The sequence below is a fragment of the Drosophila serrata genome, unplaced genomic scaffold (genome assembly GCF_035046125.1).
Source record: "Drosophila serrata isolate PLE 108 unplaced genomic scaffold, ASM3504612v1 contig_240, whole genome shotgun sequence".
Lineage (NCBI taxonomy): Eukaryota > Metazoa > Arthropoda > Insecta > Diptera > Drosophilidae > Drosophila > Drosophila serrata.
The window spans coordinates 8,479,538-8,500,985 of record NW_028257138.1 but is presented as its reverse complement, the minus strand read 5'-3'; the positions used below and the strand labels follow the sequence as shown (position 1 = coordinate 8,500,985).

At 38.5% G+C, this 21,448-nt stretch overlaps 3 protein-coding genes across 52 annotated transcripts in view; all 3 read left to right on the top strand.

Moving 5' to 3' along the window:
* The window catches only part of LOC110183187 (Calcium channel protein beta subunit), a 57,664-nt gene extending 42,047 nt beyond the window's left edge, over positions 1-15,617 (top strand). For 3 of the 50 annotated variants that reach the window (XM_086831102.1, XM_086831103.1, XM_086831081.1), the window contains 8 exons: positions 4,322-4,438; positions 4,498-4,719; positions 4,789-4,864; positions 6,893-7,374; positions 7,443-7,610; positions 7,667-7,781; positions 8,219-8,491; positions 10,532-15,617. In XM_086831102.1, the coding sequence (XP_086687228.1) occupies positions 4,594-4,719; positions 4,789-4,864; positions 6,893-7,374; positions 7,443-7,610; positions 7,667-7,781; positions 8,219-8,491; positions 10,532-11,037 (1,746 nt within the window). In that variant the 5' untranslated portion in view covers positions 4,322-4,438; positions 4,498-4,593 and the 3' untranslated portion in view covers positions 11,038-15,617. Of the gene's footprint in view, positions 1-1,099; positions 2,930-4,321; positions 4,439-4,497; positions 4,720-4,788; positions 4,904-5,781; positions 5,818-6,880; positions 7,375-7,442; positions 7,611-7,666; positions 7,782-8,218; positions 8,492-9,032; positions 9,256-9,480; positions 9,707-10,531 lie in introns of those variants that run through there. The other 47 variants (XM_086831100.1, XM_086831101.1, XM_086831080.1 and 44 more) reach the window with 35 other exon arrangements.
* LOC147644034 (uncharacterized) lies at positions 11,089-15,617 on the top strand. Its single transcript, XM_086831108.1, has one exon. The coding sequence runs from the start codon at positions 11,089-11,091 to the stop codon at positions 11,680-11,682; it is 594 nt and encodes a 197-aa protein (XP_086687234.1). The 3' UTR covers positions 11,683-15,617.
* A 296-nt stretch (positions 15,618-15,913) lies between these two features.
* On the top strand, positions 15,914-21,356 carry LOC110183151 (D-3-phosphoglycerate dehydrogenase). The gene is made up of 7 exons (XM_020951341.2): positions 15,914-16,073; positions 17,304-17,734; positions 18,197-18,247; positions 19,373-19,527; positions 20,363-20,582; positions 20,641-20,773; positions 20,840-21,356. The coding sequence occupies exons 2-7, from the start codon at positions 17,651-17,653 to the stop codon at positions 21,193-21,195; spliced, it is 999 nt and encodes a 332-aa protein (XP_020807000.1). The 5' UTR covers positions 15,914-16,073; positions 17,304-17,650; the 3' UTR covers positions 21,196-21,356.
* Positions 21,357-21,448: the final 92 nt, after the last annotated feature.

The following is a 21,448-nucleotide window of genomic DNA, read 5'->3' as shown; positions in this document are numbered from 1 at the left end:
ATAATAATATTTTATAAAACATTTTTATGTCACCTAATAATAATAAATGTGCTACCGAAAATTTTTAAATCTACTTTTAGATACTCACTGTTCAGAGTTACTTACTGATCAGAGTTACTTAGTGCTCATAGTTAATTACTAATCATAGTTCTATAAATCGTCCGATTGTTCCTATGTCAGCTATATATATGTATAAATATATTCCACCGATTCGCCATGCTCCGAATTATATATTAGTAAAATTATATAGACGAAAAACTCTTTAGTTTTATTCAAATAGCTTAAATTTGTTAAAAAATAAATCTCGCACATCTGTACATATGATTCCCAACTGGTTCTAACATCCCCGGAGCGAAGTGACTGCTGCCGGCCAAGTCTCAGATATGTGTTGTGTTGCAAAAGTTGCAAGTCATTGTTTATTAGTGTTCAAATTTAGTAACTGATCATAGATACTTACTGATCATAGTTACTTAATGTTCATAAATACTTACTGTTCAGATTTACTAAATGCTCATAGTTAATTACTGATTATAGATACTTACTGATCCTAGATACTTACTGATTATACTTACTTACTGGTCATAGATATTTACTGTTCAGAGTTACTTACTGCTCATAGTTACTTACTTCTCATAGTCATGGCGTTGTAAACTTCTGACTTAAATTATAATACCTTGCAGCGGTATAATAACAATTCAAATAAAATACATATAAAATAAAATAAATACAAATTGCTAAAGTATCTATTTGATTTTATTAATTTAAAGTAAAGTAAAGTTGAAACATTTCATTTAAAGACAAACTTGCAGTTTTTTGCAAAAGTGTCAATTTTGCCAAATTCCTTAACTTTGTCACTTAACAAAACAAATAAAAAATAAAAACAAAAAACAATTAAGAATCGTATTCATGACAAACCAATGCTGATTTGGCAATAATAATCACGTATTTACCTGTGTAATCGCTTGAGCTTAACGTATGCTCAATACGTATACTTAATATACGTATACGTAATACGTATGCTTAATATGTGTGAGCAATTGATGGCCAACAGCTGTAACCCTTTTCTGTCCTCAAGCGACGTTTGGCGCTCGCGGCCAATTGACGGGGCTGCCAACAGGTGGACCTCCCTTTCCCCTCCCACCCCCCTAAGGCACCTTCAACCCGGAAAAGTACTAAAGCTATCGATTTTCCAGTCTCACCGCTGACCAGTAACGTCTTTTTAATGGAATGCGTGGGGAGAGAGTGTATGGAACAGGACATTTTTGGTTGCTGAAACAACTCCGCCTGCACAGTGGGCAAAATCAAGCTAGATGCTCTTGAAAATCGAAATTTGTTTACATTCACTGCACTGTATGCTGTCTATGTGTGTGTGTGTGTGAGTGTGAGTGTGAGTGTGAGGAAATGTTGGTGTATCTGAAAACTGAGTGAAGCATTTACGCACTGGAAGCAGGCAGCGAGAAAACTCTACACGGATTTCCCGGAGCGAAGGCAGACATTTTCGTTGGTCGCTTTCGCCTTCCACATACAGAAACGATTCAGTTAGCGTGCGGAGTAGAACCGTGTGAATGTCGGACACTCGAAATCGAATCGTATCGAAAACCAGGGATGTGATTCGAATAAAGTTCAATTGCAAGTTAGCAAACGGTAGAGAAAGCCAGGCGCAAGGATACGAAATCTAAAGGATACGGTTTGATATCAACGCACGGTCACATTTTCGCGAAATCCCTCTCAGACCCACCGTCCCCCCGACCCACCGCCGTGTGTGTTTTCCAGTACACTTCTTCTTTCCGTGTGTGTGCATATACTAGAAAAAATACAAAAGAAAAAAGCATAGAGTGATGTGAGCAGAGAAGCGCGACCCCACTGACATAAATTCCTATTTTTAACTTTAATCAATTTGGGGTTCTGGATCAGCAAATCCAGTTACAGGCCATATGCAAATCATTGTCGGAGCAAGAAAATCTATGGAAATCCATTCCAGTTTAACAATTTAAAGTTATATTGTGTGCCTGTGGCTTCCAATCCGTTTTGACAATCGCCTCGCTCTTTCCTCCCTCCTCTCTCTCTCTCTGTCACTCTTTCTCGCTCTCTCGCTCTCGCCGTGCCTCTGACCCTCTCTGTCGCACTTGCTGTTTTTGTGTCAGTGTCAAAATCAAATTGATTGCTGCTTGTTAACCACCAAAAATATTGCCAATGTCAATGCTACAAAATCTAAAATATCCACAAAACCTATGTGAAAAATCAACAAAAAACCAGTGCAATAATTTTTCTATAGTTAAATCTAAATAGAAGCTTCATGTCCTGCCAAAAAAAAAACATACATTAAAGTGTATAAAAATCGGAATAAAATCAAGCATACATTTTTGTATGTAGTTGAGCGTGATTTTATAATCTTTTTACAACATATAAAGTTTGTATAACCAAATCAAGTGAATAAGGGTTTCATTAATCAAACTTAGAAACCACAAAAAATGCTATTAAATATAATATTTCAATAAGAAAATAAAGAAAGTGTTACAAAAGCATTTCCAATTGAAAACGCTTTAAAAATTGACTAGGAAAATAGTCATACTCCGGTATAGTCTTCGATATATACGTAATCATTGCCAGCTCAACGTCTTGCCAGCCATCGTCTCCATCTCCATCTCCATCATTGGCAACGCCGTCGCCATCGCCATCGCCATCGCCACCATCACCATCGCACCATCTGGCGGTGCTGCTCCTGCTCCTGCTCCTATCGTCGCACCCTGTCGTCGCAAACGCCGGCAAGATATCCTCGTTCGAAGAAGACTATCGGGCTGACAGGCCCATGGTGCAGCGCGCCTCCTCCTCGGATGCACCCTCCGTTCAGGGTGGCCAACATCGGGAGTCTCGATTTGGCCTCGGTTACCCATCCTACCAGAGTGGCTACAACAAGCTATTCACACAGGTGCTAAGCTTTAAATGATTTAGAGAACCGCTAAAAGGATTTATTTTAAATTAACCCATTTTATAGAACATTTATAAAGACAACTGTTTATCTTTTTTGTACTTGGTTTTCATTAGGGAATTGAGAAACTATTTTTAAATAGAATTTCTTTTGGTTTCAGCTTTACCGCTATTAATGAAATATTTTGAAACGTTTTCTATCAAATTGATATTAACAATATGCTTTTAGATTGGGGTTTCTTTTATACTGAATTTGGATACCATTTGAAATTAGGACAAACTTGTATTCATTTAATTCAATTAATTATTTACTTGAGTGTATAAAACAATTACTACAGCTTTATACTAGATATATAAAGTGCCTCCAATTGAGATATTTCAAAGGGGTCTCATTCCATTTATTAAAGTATATGTATACTTAAAATAAACTCGACAAATAGTTAAAATATTGTGTTTAGTAATTAGCAAATTAATAATTAAAGTAGAGCAATCAGGATTATTGGTAATTCATAATTAAAATTGAATTTATGGCATCATGAAAACTACATTAGAAATTTTCCAATTAAAATAACAAGTAAATCATGAATATCTTAAAAAACTATAAAAGCTAACCAAACTAACTTCTAAAAAGTAAAAAAACATATCAAGGAATAAGAAACCCATAAGTGTTATTTTACTATTTAAAAAATGCATTAGATCTTGAAGTTATTAATATTTATTTCCATATAAAAAATTTGTAATTAAAAGGTCTAAATTCGGATTTCTGCATATATCTAATACGATTTACATACCTGATCCAAAGTCAACCAAAGTAGTGCAACTGTATTTTAAATTTAAAATTATCATTCGTTTTCTGAATTCAGTCGAATTCACTCGCTTCCCTATAGAAACTATTGTTTTTAAAAACACTTAATATTGCTCTATAAACATTCCCTCTTAACCCTCTAAAAGCTAATAACAAAATCCTTTTTAAAACAAAACCTTAGGGCAAGTTTCTTGCATTTGCAATCAGGAAATATTCCGCATAACCAAATTATAATCTAATTGCTACGTATACGTAATTTTTTATTACACAAATTGCTTTAAATATTGAATGGAATTTGCGGCCTGGTCTTGACTCATGTCAGCCTTCTTCATTGCCAAAATTATGGCCAAAAAACACATTTGATACCAACTGTTGCGCCACATGAACAGCAAAAACAAAGAGCCATTAAAAAGTCCGTGGATAGTGCGCTGCATTGTTCGCCCCGTTTTGGCAACGGGCCAATTTAATTTGTTTTGATTATGGTTGATGAGATGGCTCTAGCCAAATTAATTTATCTTCCTGCAGCCCTATTTTGGCCAGATTGAATATGTGTATAAATTGACCTTGTTTCTTTTTGGCTTTTTCCAGGGTTCTGCCGACTCGAACTACTCACAACCGTCATCCGATCTGTCGCTAGACGAGGAAAAGGAATCGCTTCGGCGAGAAAAGGAACGTCAGGCCTTAAGCCAGTTGGATAAAGCGAGGGTGAGTGAATACGATAATTTATTTGTTGAATATTTAATATTTAATTGACAATATTTTAGAGCAAACCAGTGGCGTTCGCTGTGCGAACCAACGTAGCTTACGATGGCGCCATCGACGACGACTCGCCGGTGCAGGGCGGCGCTGTTTCGTTCGAGATGCGGGAATTCCTGCACATCAAGGAGAAATACGACAATAACTGGTGGATCGGCCGGCTGGTCAAGGAGGGCTGTGATGTGGGCTTCATACCCAGCCCCGCTAAGCTAGACAACATTCGTATGCAGGTTGGAATATCATCTGAAATGATGCACTAGAAAGTTCCCTAACATCTGCTTTCAATCACTCCGTTTTAGAACCAAACCAGACCCTCAAGACTGTATGGCACAAAGGGCTCGTCGAGCGGTAATCTTGGTGCGGGCGGACAAGCAGGTGCGGAGCCATCTCGAGGTAGCACACCCCCCACACCTGGTATGACACACATTTCATTCTCCTGATTTCCTTTCTTTTCGGTCGAGGTTTTATTTCGTATACGTTAATATCTATTTGTGAATCGAATTAATTTCCAATCTGTATATTTTTCGCTGTCTTCTATGTAATGTGTTTACTTTTGTATAAAGTATCGGTCACAGTGTGTACATACTGTACCAAAAGTTTTATATGGACATCTTCGTATTTTGTGTCCAAGCGGCGGATGCGCCGAGCTCCCTCTTCTCGATCGATGTTTATTGTAAATTGGAGAGAGACACGATGTTATTAAGTTTTTCATTTGAAGCGAACCAAAATCAGAGAACCAAAAGTGGGCCAAGCTAAATTCCCGTAATTTTGTACTTTTGTGTTTGATCTAATTATTATAAATCATGCGACATCCATAATAAAGAGTGCAAGTGCAATTCCCAAGCTTATTGAATATTCACCACCAAAATGCCCCAGAGGCCGTCCACGTCCACATATATTGTAATTGTATATTGGCCTAGAGTGCTAGTCCTAGTTCCCAGCATGTAAAAAAGCCGAATCCTTGAGCAGATCGGTCTAGACTGCCTCTAGAACTTGTCCCAAGAAAATCACTTTTCCGCAAAACCGTAAACACACAAAAGAAAACACACCTACTCAGCTTAACCAAACACAGTCCTGCAAATTGTATCCTTTATTTATGATTTGATTAGGATGTGACCTACTTCCGTAGGCCTCATCCTAAGCTCCTCGTTCATGGTCTGCTTGCGAATTAGCATTAGCCAAGCAGTGAACACTATTAAATGCACTCCAAATCTCTGTTTTATCTAACACTAAACGGTTGACAACACTAACCAATGAACAATGAACAATGAACAACCACAACGCGACCCAAGATCCCTACAGTACAACACCGCGCAAGAAAAAAACAGGTTTGTCCACGTCTCTCATCAGCAAAACACTCAGAAATTCATTTCAATCGCTGAAACTATAGCTAGTTCTGTACTTGGTACAATATATATTCAAGATATTTTCTAAATTGGGCTGGAAAATCCAGTTAACCATTTCAATCACTGAATCTATCGCTAGCTATGAATAATATTTTAAATCTATGTCTGACCTTTAAGTTAAGGCCAAATAGAAAGTTTAAACAATAAGCTTAAGTCAGAGATACTTTCTAGAAACTTACCAAGGTTATATTTACATTATTTTGATATTTATTTATCTAATTAAACATTAGGCTATATTGCTTCTTCAATAAATAATAAATTGACTTGCGTGTTCTCCCCTTAAAAATTGCTCAATTTCTATTTGCTTCAAAATCCAACCCAAACAAAAGCAAACAATTAGTATTTCTTTTCTTGAAATATATATATAATTATATGAAATAATACAAATTTAATATCTATGATTTTCAAAAATGGAAAACTTAAAACCGCAACGTTCTAAAACGTAAGGACAAACTTTCATTTCAAAATACTCATCATCTTTCTCTCTGTAAAGTCCTTGTATCTTGGCTCTAAAACACGTTGTTATTTGTGTCGTATTTAAAACCTAGTTAAACCCACTTAAAACCCGTAATTAATTAATCCAGTTAGTCTTAGAATTATGTAATATTGAAAGCCTAGAGAACACGCCATATTCGCCTAGCGTTAAGTTAATATCTTTTAGGAGAAACCTCACCCTCGAGTTGACATTTTGAACAGCATTAAATGGTGCGTAGACCGAGTTTAAAATTTCAAATTCTGAAACTGCAGCAAACCTGGCACATAAACAAATATACTCACAAAGGATCACTAATCGAGAAATTGTATATAAACTAACCCACCCACACTAACTCCGACACGTGTCCTATGTATTTACAATTATAAATATTTAATAAATTGGCCTAGCAATTCGCTCTGAACGATCGCACTGGCTCATACCGTACCAATCATAAGCTCGCTCATCCTTTGCCATTATCTCGTCCTGTTTTGCCATGATACTAACGCTCAGGTGACGAATCAGATTCCATGGGACCAGGACGTGGCAAGACACCGCTGGCGACGGCCAACAAGGAGAAGCGTAAGCCGTTCTTCAAGAAACAGGAAACGGCCAGTCCCTACGATGTGGTGCCATCGATGCGTCCGGTTGTGCTGGTGGGACCGAGCCTCAAGGGCTACGAGGTCACCGACATGATGCAGAAGGCCCTCTTTGACTTCCTCAAGCACCGGTTCGAGGGACGGATCATCATCACCCGTGTGATGGCCGACATCTCGCTGGCCAAGCGCTCCATCATGAACAATCCCTCGAAGCGGGCCATTATGGAGCGTTCCTCCAGCCGGAGCGATTGCCTCGGCAAGGTTCAGGAGGAGATCGAGCGCATCTTCGAGCTGGCCCGCTCCCTGCAGCTGGTCGTGCTCGATTGTGATACAATCAATCATCCGTCACAACTAGCGAAAACTTCATTAGCGCCAACAGTAGTGTACTTAAAGATTAGTAGTAGTAAGGTGAGTATATCTATACTAGGTGATCCCTTTGACCTAATTCATTAAACTTTTATATATTATCCTTACAGGTTTTACAGCGTTTGATCAAATCACGCGGCAAGTCGCAGGCGAAAAACCTCTCCGTTCAAATGGTAGCCGCCGAGAAGCTGGCCCAATGTCCACCGGATATGTTCGATGTGATCCTGGACGAGAATCAGCTGGAAGATGCCTGCGAGCACATTGCCGAGTACTTGGAGGTGAGCTTAATTAGCCCTTTTAGAAGATTTTAATAATAATTATCCTTTTAATTAAGACCTACTGGAAGGCCACACATCCGGATATACGAGCTGTGCCGCCCATTGCCCGCCCCTTGCCGCAGGAGGCCTCACCCTCGGCGGATCCTGCGCGTCTGGGTCCTACGCCACCAGGTAAAGCCACACCTGCCGGTCTAATCGGTCTCATTTTACGGTCGCATTGCCATTTTCATTCGCGTAAAAACCACCTTGTCCCAGTCCATGCCCAACAGAGCTACGAAATTCAATTCCAAAAATCAATTCAATCAATATCGATATCGAAATCAGAGTCACCCATTGTCTCACCCCCAATTCTAAAGAAGATCCGACCCATCACACACATCCCTCAGTATATATATTATGCATAATATATATGAATCAGATCAGCAGTATACGATTTTCATTTGCTTATCCACATAATACTCTCAACACAATTATACAAATACAATTCTAAAATTTGTCTTTCTCAAATTCAAATTCCCATGACTGTACCGATAACCAATCGATTCTCCTTCCGGCTCTCTCTCTCCCCCTATAAATCTCGATAAATCTCTATCTCTGGCTGTGAGTAGTAGATGGCGAGGAATATATCGATGAGCAGGATCCCAGGATGGGCGGGATGTCCGGTCCTGGTGGGGATCGCGAGGGCAGTCGGGAGCGGGATCGGGATAGCAGGGAGCGGGAACGGGAGCGGGACAGGGAGAGGGACTACTGGGATCGGGAGTTCAACCGGGATCGCAGCTCCAAGGATCGTGAAAGGGATCTGGAGTGGGAGCGGGAGAGAGCTCGCGAGTGGGAGAGAGAGCGGGAAAGAGATTGGGATAGGGAGTTCGATTGGGACCAAGGTAAATTGCGTTCCTAATGTTTCTTTTCGTTTCGTTTGATTTTCCAATAAATATATACTATGTAAACTAAGTATTAAATGCCTCTAGACTTGAAAAGAAAGCTTAAACTGGGTCCTTAAATCATATCCTTTGTTTAAAGTGTAGTTAGATGTCATTTTTGTACATAGCCTGAGGGTACTTAAAGTAGGTTCGCTTTCCCTGAGACATTCATCTTTCCTACTATTTAATTTTTTATTTAATTTATCGGTATATTACAAGAGTTTAAGACATCAAGTTGGGTCCCTTAACTTTATTTCCTTTCAAAAGTAAAACCAGAAACCCCTTTTAAAGCTGAATAGATAGAGTCAGGATCATAAGTAGCTTCGACATTCATCGATCCACATGTAGCTACAACTCATAACATCTACTTACTATACTCCAAACCCCGCTTTCTAGACACCTCTCTGATTCTCTATATAGATATATCCAAGCTAAAACTCTGGTATCCTGGAACTTTTTTGTTTATTTCTATTATTCTTTTGTGGCCACACACACTTTACAGCATTCACAGCACGCGACATACCCGGTCCCTTTACAACAATGCTATAAAGTCAAATTGAATTCAAAACAATCAGTTCCAAACTTATAAGATCCAAGACCAACACAACTGCGACATCAACAGTACAAAGCCAAAGACAATTGAATCCGTATCAAAACCAAATCAAATGGAATAAATCACCAATGACCGACCAGATCTCCACAAGTACAAGTACAAGACCGCCAAGGTGTGGTTTTCAGAGATAGAGTCCTTAGATTGCCCACTAACAATTAGCTGACTAAGATTACCTCTTTGCCGTTTGAGTTCTACTAATCGATTAACAACGATATAAGCCTGCAAATCGCTACCTCCAGCATCTATCGAACACCCATTCAATCGAACCAATCGAACACCCATCGAATTTAAACTTTTTGTGCGTCTTACCGACTGTGATCTCTGTACTTGTTTTTAGTTACACCGGGCGTAGTGCGGCTCTAAGCTGCCGAAATCTTCAATTCTCACATTCTTCCGGGTGTTTTCCTAGATCAGCCCAACAATTCAACTCAACCACCCGATTCAGCTCAGTTTATAATATGTTTTATGTATTCCGTTGTTATCGATCCCTCCTATGTTTTCACCAAAGTTTTCAAGTTGCAAAACCAAATCATCCAATCGTTCGTTGTTTAGATCTGGTTTTAGTGAGTACCAACAACCCCGTGAAGTGTTTGTGTTTATTTTATCGAGTTTGACCCTATGAACCCTTTTCCTAGTTTATCTTATATCGTCCTGAAAGCATCCTTAAACCCAGAAAACCATTCCATGCTTAATTTTAAAGCTAGGGTTGATGAAGTTCGTTCGCTTGTTGATTTTATTTTATTTTTAGTAAGTTGCCTAACAAAAGCGTTTAATTTTTTATTAACATTTTAGCTTTGAAATTTGTTACATTCCAATAAACACTGTAGCTTAAATAAAATTAGAAATTATATTGCTTATACATTCAGTATACCATTCAGTAAGAGATTTGACTAGGTGATTTATGGAGGTATCTTATTTAAAAAAATGTACATATGAAAACTGAAGAGTAACTAAAAAAAAACAGTTTATACTTATTGCCTCTATTAAGTGTTTAAGTCCGCTTACATAATTAAAATCAAAAACTGCGTTAAACAATCATTAATTAGTCAAAGTATTTTCCTTAAATTTGAACATTTAAATATATCCCAAACCCATCTTTATTATTTTTTTTAATAAAGTGTAAATACAGTATATAACAAATCGTTAAATAAAACCACAAAGAGTTGGAATATCCCTTAGAGAAAAGGTCATAGAAAACACAATACCCTTAAAGGACCCACCTCCGGATATGAAGCCCTTGTTGACCCCCTGCCATAAACTATAAAAACTATAATACCCTATTTTGAATGCTTTAGTTCTGGTTCTGTTCTTTTGTTTTACGTTGAACCCTTTCGATAACCATTTAATATATATATTATTAACTTAATGCCGTGTTCAACATCTTGCAGGAGGATCCTCTTACCATCACAGCCGCCGACAAACGACTTCCGGTCGCCACCAGGAGCGCGGTGGTGGCGTTGGCGCCGGCGGCGGAGTTGGAGTTGGTGGTGGTGGCGGCGTTGGTTACGACCGGGACCGGGAACGAGACCGAGAGCGTGAACGGGAGCGTGAGCGGGAGCGGGAGCGGTACGAGCGACGGGAGCGGGACCTCATGCACTATGACCTCAACAGTGACGAGCTGCTGGACGAGCGTAACTTTGAGTATCCGGCGATGCGAAGTGGTCCCAGCGGCGCCTCCCACCACGGCCATCTGTCCCGCGGTGGTCGACTCCTCGACGATCAGGACTTTGAGCGCGAAGAGGCGCAAATGCGGATGAGCAGCTCCCGCTATGGACCCTCCACCAGGATCGATGATCCCAGAGATTTGCCGCGCGGCGCCACCGTTGTCGATCGCGATGAATACAGTCCGCACAGAGGTGGTGGGAGTAGTAGGAGAATGCTGAATGCCATGTAGGAATCGTGGATATAGGGGTGGGATCAGATCGATGCGAGAGTGCCAGGTTTGATGGAAGCACGCGACAATAGTTTTGATCTTGACATCACCACACACCACCAGCCCCAGTCTCAGTCTCAGTCCCAGTCTCAGTCTCAGTCTCAGTTCCAATCTCAATCTCTGTTACAATCACAGTCCCGGTCCAAGCCCAGGCCATTGTCCCTGCCCCGGCAATCGTCCCTGCCGATAAGCCGGGCACCCATTTCCTATCTGCCCCGCCAGTATTCCCTGGGCAGTCACTGGCTCTCCTCCTCCTCGCAGAGTTCCCTGGAGCAGAGTTCCCGTTCTCGCCGTGAGCTTTATCCGCTGCTGCATCAGCCGCAGTCACATCCCCAGGCCCGGTCCACCCATTACACCGCCCATTCGTATGCACCAGCTAGCTCCCAGCAACATCCTTCATCCCATTCCCATTCCCAATCGCAGTCACAGTCACGATATCGCTATTCCGTGCAGGACACGTCCTTTGCCCACCCACCAAGATCGCTGAGGGACGAGTTCCTCAGCCCCACCATGAGCAAGGTCGAGGCTGTCACGCATGCCATTCGCAACAAGATCATTGTGGAGGAGGACGAGGAGGATATCCTGAGCACGGATCGGTTCTATTAAAGAGATTTCAGTCATCATTTCGCATCGGTTAGCCAGATCCACACCACTTCAGTGAACGAATGATTACAGAGGGGGAAGGCCCCTTTTGGGTTACTTTTTGGGGGGGCAGCAGTGCCAAAAACACATTTGTAAATGTTCCATTCGATGATCTAATTATTAGCCACAACACACACAAAACACACCCATTAGCTGGTTAAAGTTAAAGTGAGCGTTAAAGAGCGGCAGTTAAAGTAAAATGAAAAAAGAAAACAAGTGAGAAGAGCAGCCCAATGCCAAGTGGGGCCTTATGTGTCTTAAAAATGCTATAGCTAAGTGTAATCAGATTTTATTTCGAGTAATGTGAATTTAAATTAAACGATCTAAGCCTAAGAGTTAAGCAGGTCCCGTTGAAAAGAAATTAATGGTTAAATAAGCAGCCACATGGGTCTCGTATTTGTTATGCAATCGATTGACTAAGTACATACATAAGTGTCAGCTTTAATAATTTAGTGAATGTGTCTTAATCTAAGTCAGGCCACACACCACACACATCACACACCACACACACACACCACTCAGTTGACTGTGAAACCGGTTGAAATCTCTTTAATCTCAAATCGATGTCTAATTCTCGCATCCAAACTGTTTCTTCCTCTGCACAGAATCAGCCCACCTGCTAGGTACTCTTCTAATTGAAACTAAGGGCACTCAACGTGTACAGTGCGTTTCATAGGCAAGCGTATAACCCAACTTAAATAATACTATTGAAAATATTCCTCCAGTTAAAGATTTAAACCCTTAATAGTTGTACTCAAATGTAGGTCCAATAGTTTCTTTATTCAAGAGCAATCATTACTCACTTAACCATTGCCATCTTAGTATCTATACTCGGTGACTGACAAACAATTGAATCTTCCAAATTAAAATGGTTTCTCTAACACATTTCTCCTTACGTAGATACACTTATTTATATAACTTAAAAGGGCGACCAAAACAAGAGATCCAACTGATTCCGATAGTAAGTTACTAATCACAATAACTAATCCTTGGCTAATAATAATGTTATTTCTAATTACTAGAGTTTATTCAAACTATTAATTTATTAACTACAACGCCTTGAGCGAAACGCACTGTTCTGCCACCTGCATACCTGTAGAAAAATCCCCCACTTTCCTGTCTTTCCTTTGCCAAAAAAAACAGCAATACCATCGACACCTAGATACCTTGTCACACCATATCATGCCACACACCTGCCAAAAAAGCGCACAGTTCGCGACTGCAAATCGAAACTATATGTGAACATATATAGTTGGATTGCTCGCGAATAGCCTTTAGTCCTGGGTCGAAATCCATTATAAAGATCAGGGCAAGGGCACAGCGATTTAAACTACCAGTGCCTTAAAAAAAAAACCATCAAATCGAGTAACTACACACAGAAGCACACTACCCCGGCCTCAGCTCCCTACCAGAGAGATCATTTCACCCGATATATATATTATATATATATTCGCTTGCGTCAAAATTATTGTTCCGGTAGCCGTAAAAATGTCGTGATCTGGCCCATTCCGAATGAGAGCACTCCTTTTACAATTCCAACCACCATGCTAAAATTTCGTCGATCATTCGTTGTCGAACTGAGCTAGCGCCCAACAATGATGAACCGCACTGCATTCAAATCGATCGCCACCTCGAGTAAGATGAGTATAATTAATGACATGGAGGTTAAGAGGTTTTCAGAGATTTTCCAACTGATAACTCCATTGGAATCCTGTATTCCTAGGTAGTAATATCTCTGGCAAACTTCCGAATCTAATGTCTTTAAGTAGCCACTAGCTAGTTGATCCGTAAGCACTCCCGCAGAAGCTATCCAAGACTGCAGCTGATGATCCGCCCCAAAAAAGAGAGCCGGAACTCTGGGCGGGATCAGCGATAGCTATCGGTAGAACGGTGCACTCCTATGTAGAAGACAGGCCAGGCCATGGCCCTGATGTTAAGAGCAAAGATCTAGTACTTTTTTTATATAAGAGATACAAGGTGATAAAATTAATTTTTGAAAAGCAAATTTGAACAGAGCACGTCAAGTAATGAGATACAGATACAGATACCTAGAGCAAATTGTTAGCAGCATTCAGGAGGGAAAGAGTTTGAAAGACACACAAAAAAAGGACTCCAGGGGGGATTGAGAGGTGTGTGTTTTGCTAAATTACTTTCAAATTAAAAATATATATATACATCTCCGGGGACAAGAGAATGTGTGTGGGGGGATTGGTCAGGGGCACTGGTTTGGAGCCGCTTTTGAAGAGCAAACAGATAATGAACACAACAAATGGAAATTAACCGAAAGCAACATACGATACGCAAGCACTTAATGTAAAAAGTGAAAAAAAAAACAAAAAATGATCTATGTATTAGCTAAACCTAAATGAAATATTACTTTTTAATACTAGCGTAAAGTTGAAAACAAAACCTAGATACGATCCTTCGCAGCTAAGCAGGGGCTAAACGGAATACTTAAGTTTAAACTTTAAACGGTCAGTGGATGCGCGATGTGTGTAAGTAAGAATAATATTGCACATAATTCACAGAACTGGTAATTCAAAATACTATAATAATGGTAAATATATATATATATATATATTTAAAAAAAAGGATACATACATTTATAAAACGGTGCATATACATTTATACGTGCATATGTACGCTCTTACTATAATTAACAAAATTTAAACCGATATACAGATACAACACAGCCGGCATTTTGTAAGCGTGAAAACCAAAACAGAAAATACAAATAATGGAAAAACATAAAATGTAATGAACAAATAATAGATTATCCCAGATATTGTTAGTTACCTTCTTCTTCTGCAAAAAGGGAAAATAATGAAAACTTTATCGTGGAAATTGTCATCAGATCTGATAGGAATATATTGAAGATACGTTGTAAGATGCCTTAAGTTTCCCAAATCGAATTCTTTGGAATTTTCAAATTAAAATGCTACACTCGATAAAATTCAAAATATTCCAACACCGTAACCTTCTATCAGATGGATGGACGAAAGGTCCAAAGGCTCACTGCCTAAATACGTTTTTGCAAAACAAAACAAAAAACAAAACCCCAGGTTTGCTTCTAATAAATAGAATTTTTTTTAATAAATAAATCTTATTTCCAATTAAACAAAACAAAATTCAAATTTTTTGACACTTTCAAAAACTCAAAAAACAAAAGAACACAACACCCACACACACGCATGTAAACAAAGAAATTTTATAGCGAGAATAATACTGAAATCTTTAAAGAGGATATGCCTATATATATATATTTAAAATTTAGCGGTAATAACTTCTCTACTTTTCAAGCCACTTTAATAAAAAGCAAACCTTATTTTTATAGCCTAAATCCAATATTAAGCCGGAGAAGAAAGTGGATAGTAAGAGATTTGAGAAAAGCACGCCTGAGAATTCCCTATTCAACAATTGCAATGCAAAAATATATTATGATTAACTAAGAGAACCCCACTCCGAATACACCAGAACAACAAATACAAACAGAACACACACACGAGATAATTGTGGAAATATCAATCCAAATCCAAATTTATATAAATATTTTATACATGCAAAAAAAACAAATACATATTGTAAAAAAATGAAAGAGGAAACTAAAAACCAATCAACAATTTCCAAGAATTGTATGTAAATAGCTTAATATACTTCAATTTGTTATAGATATATATTCTTTTTGTTTTGTTTTTGTTTTTAAAAATATGTAAATTTCTTTAACTATACAGAATGGAAGATTTTCTCCAGTCTTCTGAGCTTGCCCACGATTTTGTTGGTTTTCTTTGTTTTTCATTTTCCGCATTCAATTGTTGTTCACAATATGTTTTTGGAAAATACGTAGTTAAATGAATGCTAAATTGCAAATAAAAGCAAATACAATAAAAATATTGAAAATATATGGCAATTGTTTTATTATTTGCGGAATAGGATTGATATGGGACTTATTGGAATAAACGACTATATTCTATATAGATGCAATATATAATACGATCGTTAAATGTAGAGGAATACGCATCACTGTCCCTCTGCCTCTCACTCTCCCAGCCTCTCTTTCGTTTTTGCTATGTCTATCTCTCTCTGTGCATCTCTAGAGGCACCTCTTTCCCACTCTGCCAGTCTCTTGCTCTCTCGCTCTCACTTTCTCTGTTCTCTTCTCTCTGGGACTATAAATAGAGGCACATTCGGCCGCGCTGCCCTTAGTCTGTGCGCGGCCCCCCACCTGTTAACATCTACGGTGATAGTGATAGTGACAGTGATGAACTTCGACACCGAGAACATCACCTGGCCAATGGAATACTTGTGGATAACCAGGAAGGAGCCCATCTAGATGATACCACGTGTCCTATACTGCGGTAAGTCTTAACCATGACTATTATATCATATACATACATACATATATATATAGATGCTATGTCAGGGATCAGCTTTTCATTAATTTTTCAACTCATTCCCCTATTACCATTAAATTAATTTAAAAAAAAAATTAATTAATTAAAAGTGATACAGCATTTTTTATTTAGGATACCTACAATCGTATACTCAAAGTTAACAGCCTAACTTAGATATACATTATTTAGATTATTAATTCCTTACACTTAACTTTCAAAACTTGAGTATTATTGTTTTAATCAGAAGCATAAAATGCAATGAAGGACTCATTTCCGATCCTATAAATCATATATATTCTTAATCAGCATAAAAAACTGAGTCAATCTAGCTAATATGTCTGACAAAAATGTTATTTTTTTCAAAAATTTCCAAAACTTATAAGGGTTTACATCGTTAAAATTAAAAAAAAAATCCAAAAATTTTACTTTTTTTAAATTTTAAATTTGAGTATGCAGATTTGTTAACCTAAAAAACTAACTAGCCTTTTTGTCTGAAATATGATATTTTTAATTTTTGATTTGTCGAAAAAATTGTCATAGAAAATATAGATAAATAATGATTAAAAAAGCGAATATTATATACTTAGTTATGATCAATTTTCGATTGGATCTTATAACTTAATTGCAAGCTGCAAAGGTATTTCAACTACAGCTTCCCGAAGATAGGTTCCTTCTGGTGTCATATATAAATTGGGATACTAAAGATAAGATAATAGTATTCAAGAGCTCGCTGTCATTGCCTTTTGTGTGCCTTCCAAAACAATAAATATTCATGCTCTAGCATATTGATCAAGTCTCTTATATGGATTAAATTACCAGCCTAAACCTTGAGTTACCAAAACCGCTTATATTTTTGTTACCATAACCTTGAGTTCCAAAGTATTGCCTACTTTTCGGCATAAGATACTGGAGAGTATTTGAGAAAACAAAGAATACAGATTTTACTTTTTGTTAATCTTCTTCGTGGAATTCGACTTTATTTATTGAAAAAAATAAGTCATTTCTTCTCAGGTTGACAAGCTTTGATAAGAAGATTATTATTATTAATTTTGTAAGTATCATTAAAGTCTACAAGCCACATTTCAGATCTCTAACTCATAGCTCTATTGATATTGATACGTCAAAGGTTGGAATTAATTTTAATATTAATAATACTTAAAATACTTAATAAATTTTAAATAAATTCATTTTAAGCACATGGTCATAAATGGGTTAATATTGTTGTTTTGCACACAAAAGCTCCACATTTCGAAAACAACTCACACAAAGAGGAACCGATCACAAAGAGCAATAAGCACAGAAGAGAGAGAGTGAGAGAGAATTCGGGATCCAAGTGGAGCTTTTCGCTCAGTTATCATGCAAAAACAACAACGATCCCCAATGCACCGGAGAGCCGGGGAGCGTCTGTCAAAGTCAGGTTCGATGGCCCGGCCGGTTCTGCTCTCAAAGTCAATTTACTCGTTCAGTATAGCAGATCGCTTGTTTTGCGAAAAATTAATACAATTAGCTGAGTTTATTCCGATTCTTAATCAAGTTTAAATATGCCACTAAATATTAAGAAAGTTCTTGTCTGCGATGCTGTGGACAAATCATGCGTGGAGCTGCTGGAACAGCATGGGATTAATGTAAGTTTTCTTTTAATGGAAAATATAGCAGCTTTTTCAATTTTGCAAAATACGCCGCCTACATACCCATACAAGTGCTAGCAAGTACAGTGTTCACTCGAAAATAAATACATGGCTGCACAAATGTAAGCTCATAAATTTAGAAAGTTATTATATTACTGATTTATATTGTTTGCTGATAAATACTCACTAATTATTATACAAAACAAAGTTTGAATATGAATGAAAAGGGCAAGAACTTAATATTAATTGTGTCAAATAAAAAAAGGTGTTAATTTTTCATTATCTATTTGACTTATTTTCCTATATTGTCTCTTAATCACCCTACCATTTATCGAGTTATCACTGTAATTGCATTTATTCAAGTACCTCTACTTTGGTGTGGGCATTCCAACAATACTTGCACTTAATTGATTGCACATTTTAATCAATGTTGTTTACCATTTTTCTTATTTTGACAAGGTTACCTACAAGCTGAAACTCCCCGTGGAGGAGCTCTGCAAGGAGGTGAAGGTAAGTAAAGCTTTGGGATTACACCAAAGGTGAATTAATTTGTTTGTTGTTGGCAGTAAGAGATAGCTGGAATGTAATTGAAAGCTCTTTTTGAGAGTAATTCAAGTGCGGTTAAAAGACACACGTGCATGCTTGTGAATTTTACTTACAACAACCTATCTCAATTAGCCTGTAACTAAGCGAAAGATTACGTAAGCCATCAGCACAGGGAAAATGAAAAAAAAACAGAATTGTTTGTCAGCAACAGCATATGCATAAGTATTATCAACAAAACATTCCACTCGGCCTGCATTTCGGAATTAATTTGATTTGTTATTGCAAAATAAATGATAACAATTTGAACGCACTGCAATTCATTTGAGACATTGTCAATAAATCCAATACTACAATGATTTTATTGAATTTTATTGAGCTTAAATGTTGGTCTTAGAATTCAAGTGAAATCTTTTTAAATCAATTTAAACAAATTTTATTATTTTCTGATATCAATATACATTTTTCTGAGATTTTGTTTCTATTTATTTTTCGTGCTAAAACTCTAGCTAGTTGTTGACTAATTTTGTTTTGTTTATTCTATAAAACAAATCTGTTTTAAATGCATTGTTTATTAGAAGGATTAGATTTATTGCTGGTCTCTAGGAAATTGATTATTTATTTTAAGATTTAAGCTTAAATTGAGCGTGATAAGCTACTTTAATAGGGAAGAGAAAAATTATTATTATTATAGTTTTGATTATTTTAATAATGTCTATCGCTTTTTTATAAAATGTCACTTCTAAAGTGCCAAATTAAACGTGCTAGACATAATTATCACCATCTCACTAGGCCCAATCGATTAGTTCTTATCAAAAACAACAGCTGGATCAGACGATGTTGCTTTAACATTAAATATAAAATTCCATCAAGAAACTGAAAATTTCCGGAAACTGCCTTAATCATCAACAAATCTCTTTTTAAAATTCAAATACGTACATCAGTCCATACAGCTGATGTTTCCCAGATGATAAGGGTTGCCAATGAATGTCCCATCTGAACCTAAACATAAATTTATGCATTTTATTTGGGGAAATAACACGTAAATTACTAGTAAATGTTTGCTTATTATTAATATTCCTTATTTAATAGAACTTTGATGCCGCCATTGTTCGCTCGGATACAAAAATAACCGCGGAAGTTCTGGCCGCCGGATCTGGAAGCCTGAAGGTTGTGGGACGAGCTGGTGCTGGTGTTGACAACATTGATGTTCCTGCAGCCACCTCCCAGAATGTCGTTGTCCTTAAGTAAGTGCTCCTTAAGCCGCCAGTGCAATGCACCCAAAAGGATTCCGCGCAGCTCTAAACTAATATATGCATAGACACCCTTTCCCACAAAAGCATCCTTCTTGAGGGAATTATTATTTAAGTCGAGTGTTTTTTAAGGCAGGAAAGGAGAAGCACTTCTAAAACAATGAATGTTTATTGTGAGAATGAAATAATAAGGATGTCCTGATTGTTTGTTGAGAGCTGAAGGCCTAGGATTCCTTGGTTATCTATCCCTATAAGTGTTAAAAGTCAAGAGCTAACTTAACTAAATCCCTTCTTAAAAAGCTATGACAATTGATTGAAGAATAGAGTTTGATTAACTCTATATCTTTGCCTAAGGTTTAACACCTTTTTCCGATATTCCCCTTTTCGCAAGAGTATTTCTCGCAGTGTAAGCTCCGATCGCGCAGCCTCCCCAAAATAATTATGCACATTCTGAACTGTGGGATTGGCTGTCGCTATCGCATCGGTACCCCAACCACAGCCATGACTTGGGTCAATTGACGCCGTTTGACACGCATAATTAAGGGACGACGACGAGTGTCAAACAATGGGGAGACCGGAGAACGGAGGACGGAGGACGAAGGACGAAGGCTGGTGGTTCACATTGCCAAGGATACGAAGGCAAGCGCGAAAATTGCCATATTTTTTGCTCTTCTCCCTGTCTCCTGTCTCTTCCCTTTATTTTTTTTTTTTTTGGTGGACATTTGCATAATGCTGTCTAGTCACAACAAACGCCACCGTTTAACCCCCAGTCCAGTTTTGCTAACGGTGGCATTTAGGGAATGCTTAACTAAACTCTTGTCGCTTTCAGCACTCCGGGAGGCAATTCTATTTCGGCCTGTGAGCTGACGTGCATCCTAATTGGCTCCCTGGCCCGTCCCGTCGTACCCGCTGGCCAGAGCATGAAGGAGGGTCGATGGGACAGGAAACTCTATGCCGGCACCGAGCTCTATGGAAAAACCCTGGCCGTTCTTGGACTGGGACGCATTGGTCGCGAGGTTGGCATTCGCATGAAGACCTGGGGAATGAGGGTAAGTATACTCCTCTTACTCCAGGTGCACCTTTGATTGAGCTGTAAGTGCTTCACAGATTATCGGATTTGATCCCATTACCACGGAGGCGGAGGCCAAGGCGGCTGGCATTGAGAAAATGACGCTGGAGGAGATCTGGCCCCTGGCGGATTACATAACCGTGCATACGCCGTTGATCCCGGCCACAAGAAGTAAGTGGAGCCTTGAACTTGTATAGCAAAAATGTAAAATAATAAATATTTAAATTCTCGTGGTAGATCTCATATCCTCGGAGTCCTTGGCCAAGTGCAAGCAGGGCGTCAAGGTGGTTAACGTGGCCCGTGGCGGTATCGTTGATGAGCAGGCTGTTCTCGATGGCCTCGAGAGTGGAAAAGTGGGTGGCGCCGCCTTCGATGTTTATCCCGAAGAGCCGCCCAAGTCTGCGGTCACCAAAGCCCTTATCAGCCACCCAAAGGTGGTGGCTACGCCCCACTTGGGTGCCAGCACCGCTGAGGCTCAGGTCCGTGTTGCCGTCGAGGTTGCCGAGCAGTTCATTGCCCTCAATGGAACCTCGCCGAAGTACACCACCTACGCGGGCGTCATCAACAAGGAGGCTCTGGCCCATTATAAGTAAAGGATTTCGAATTTAAAAACTCTTAGCACATTTACCAGATCCTTAAGTGGCACCCAAGAGGTCAGCATTTATGTATAGACTTACAAATATCATTGTAATTACATATGCGAGAGATAAAATAGCACTGAAAAGTTATTAAACTATGAAAAGTTTGTTAAAATGTGTACAATTTGTTATTAGTTTATATGAAACTTTTATTTATTGGATATCAGGTGGGGAAAAGGGTGTTAAAGGTTTGGTAATGTTTACTTAA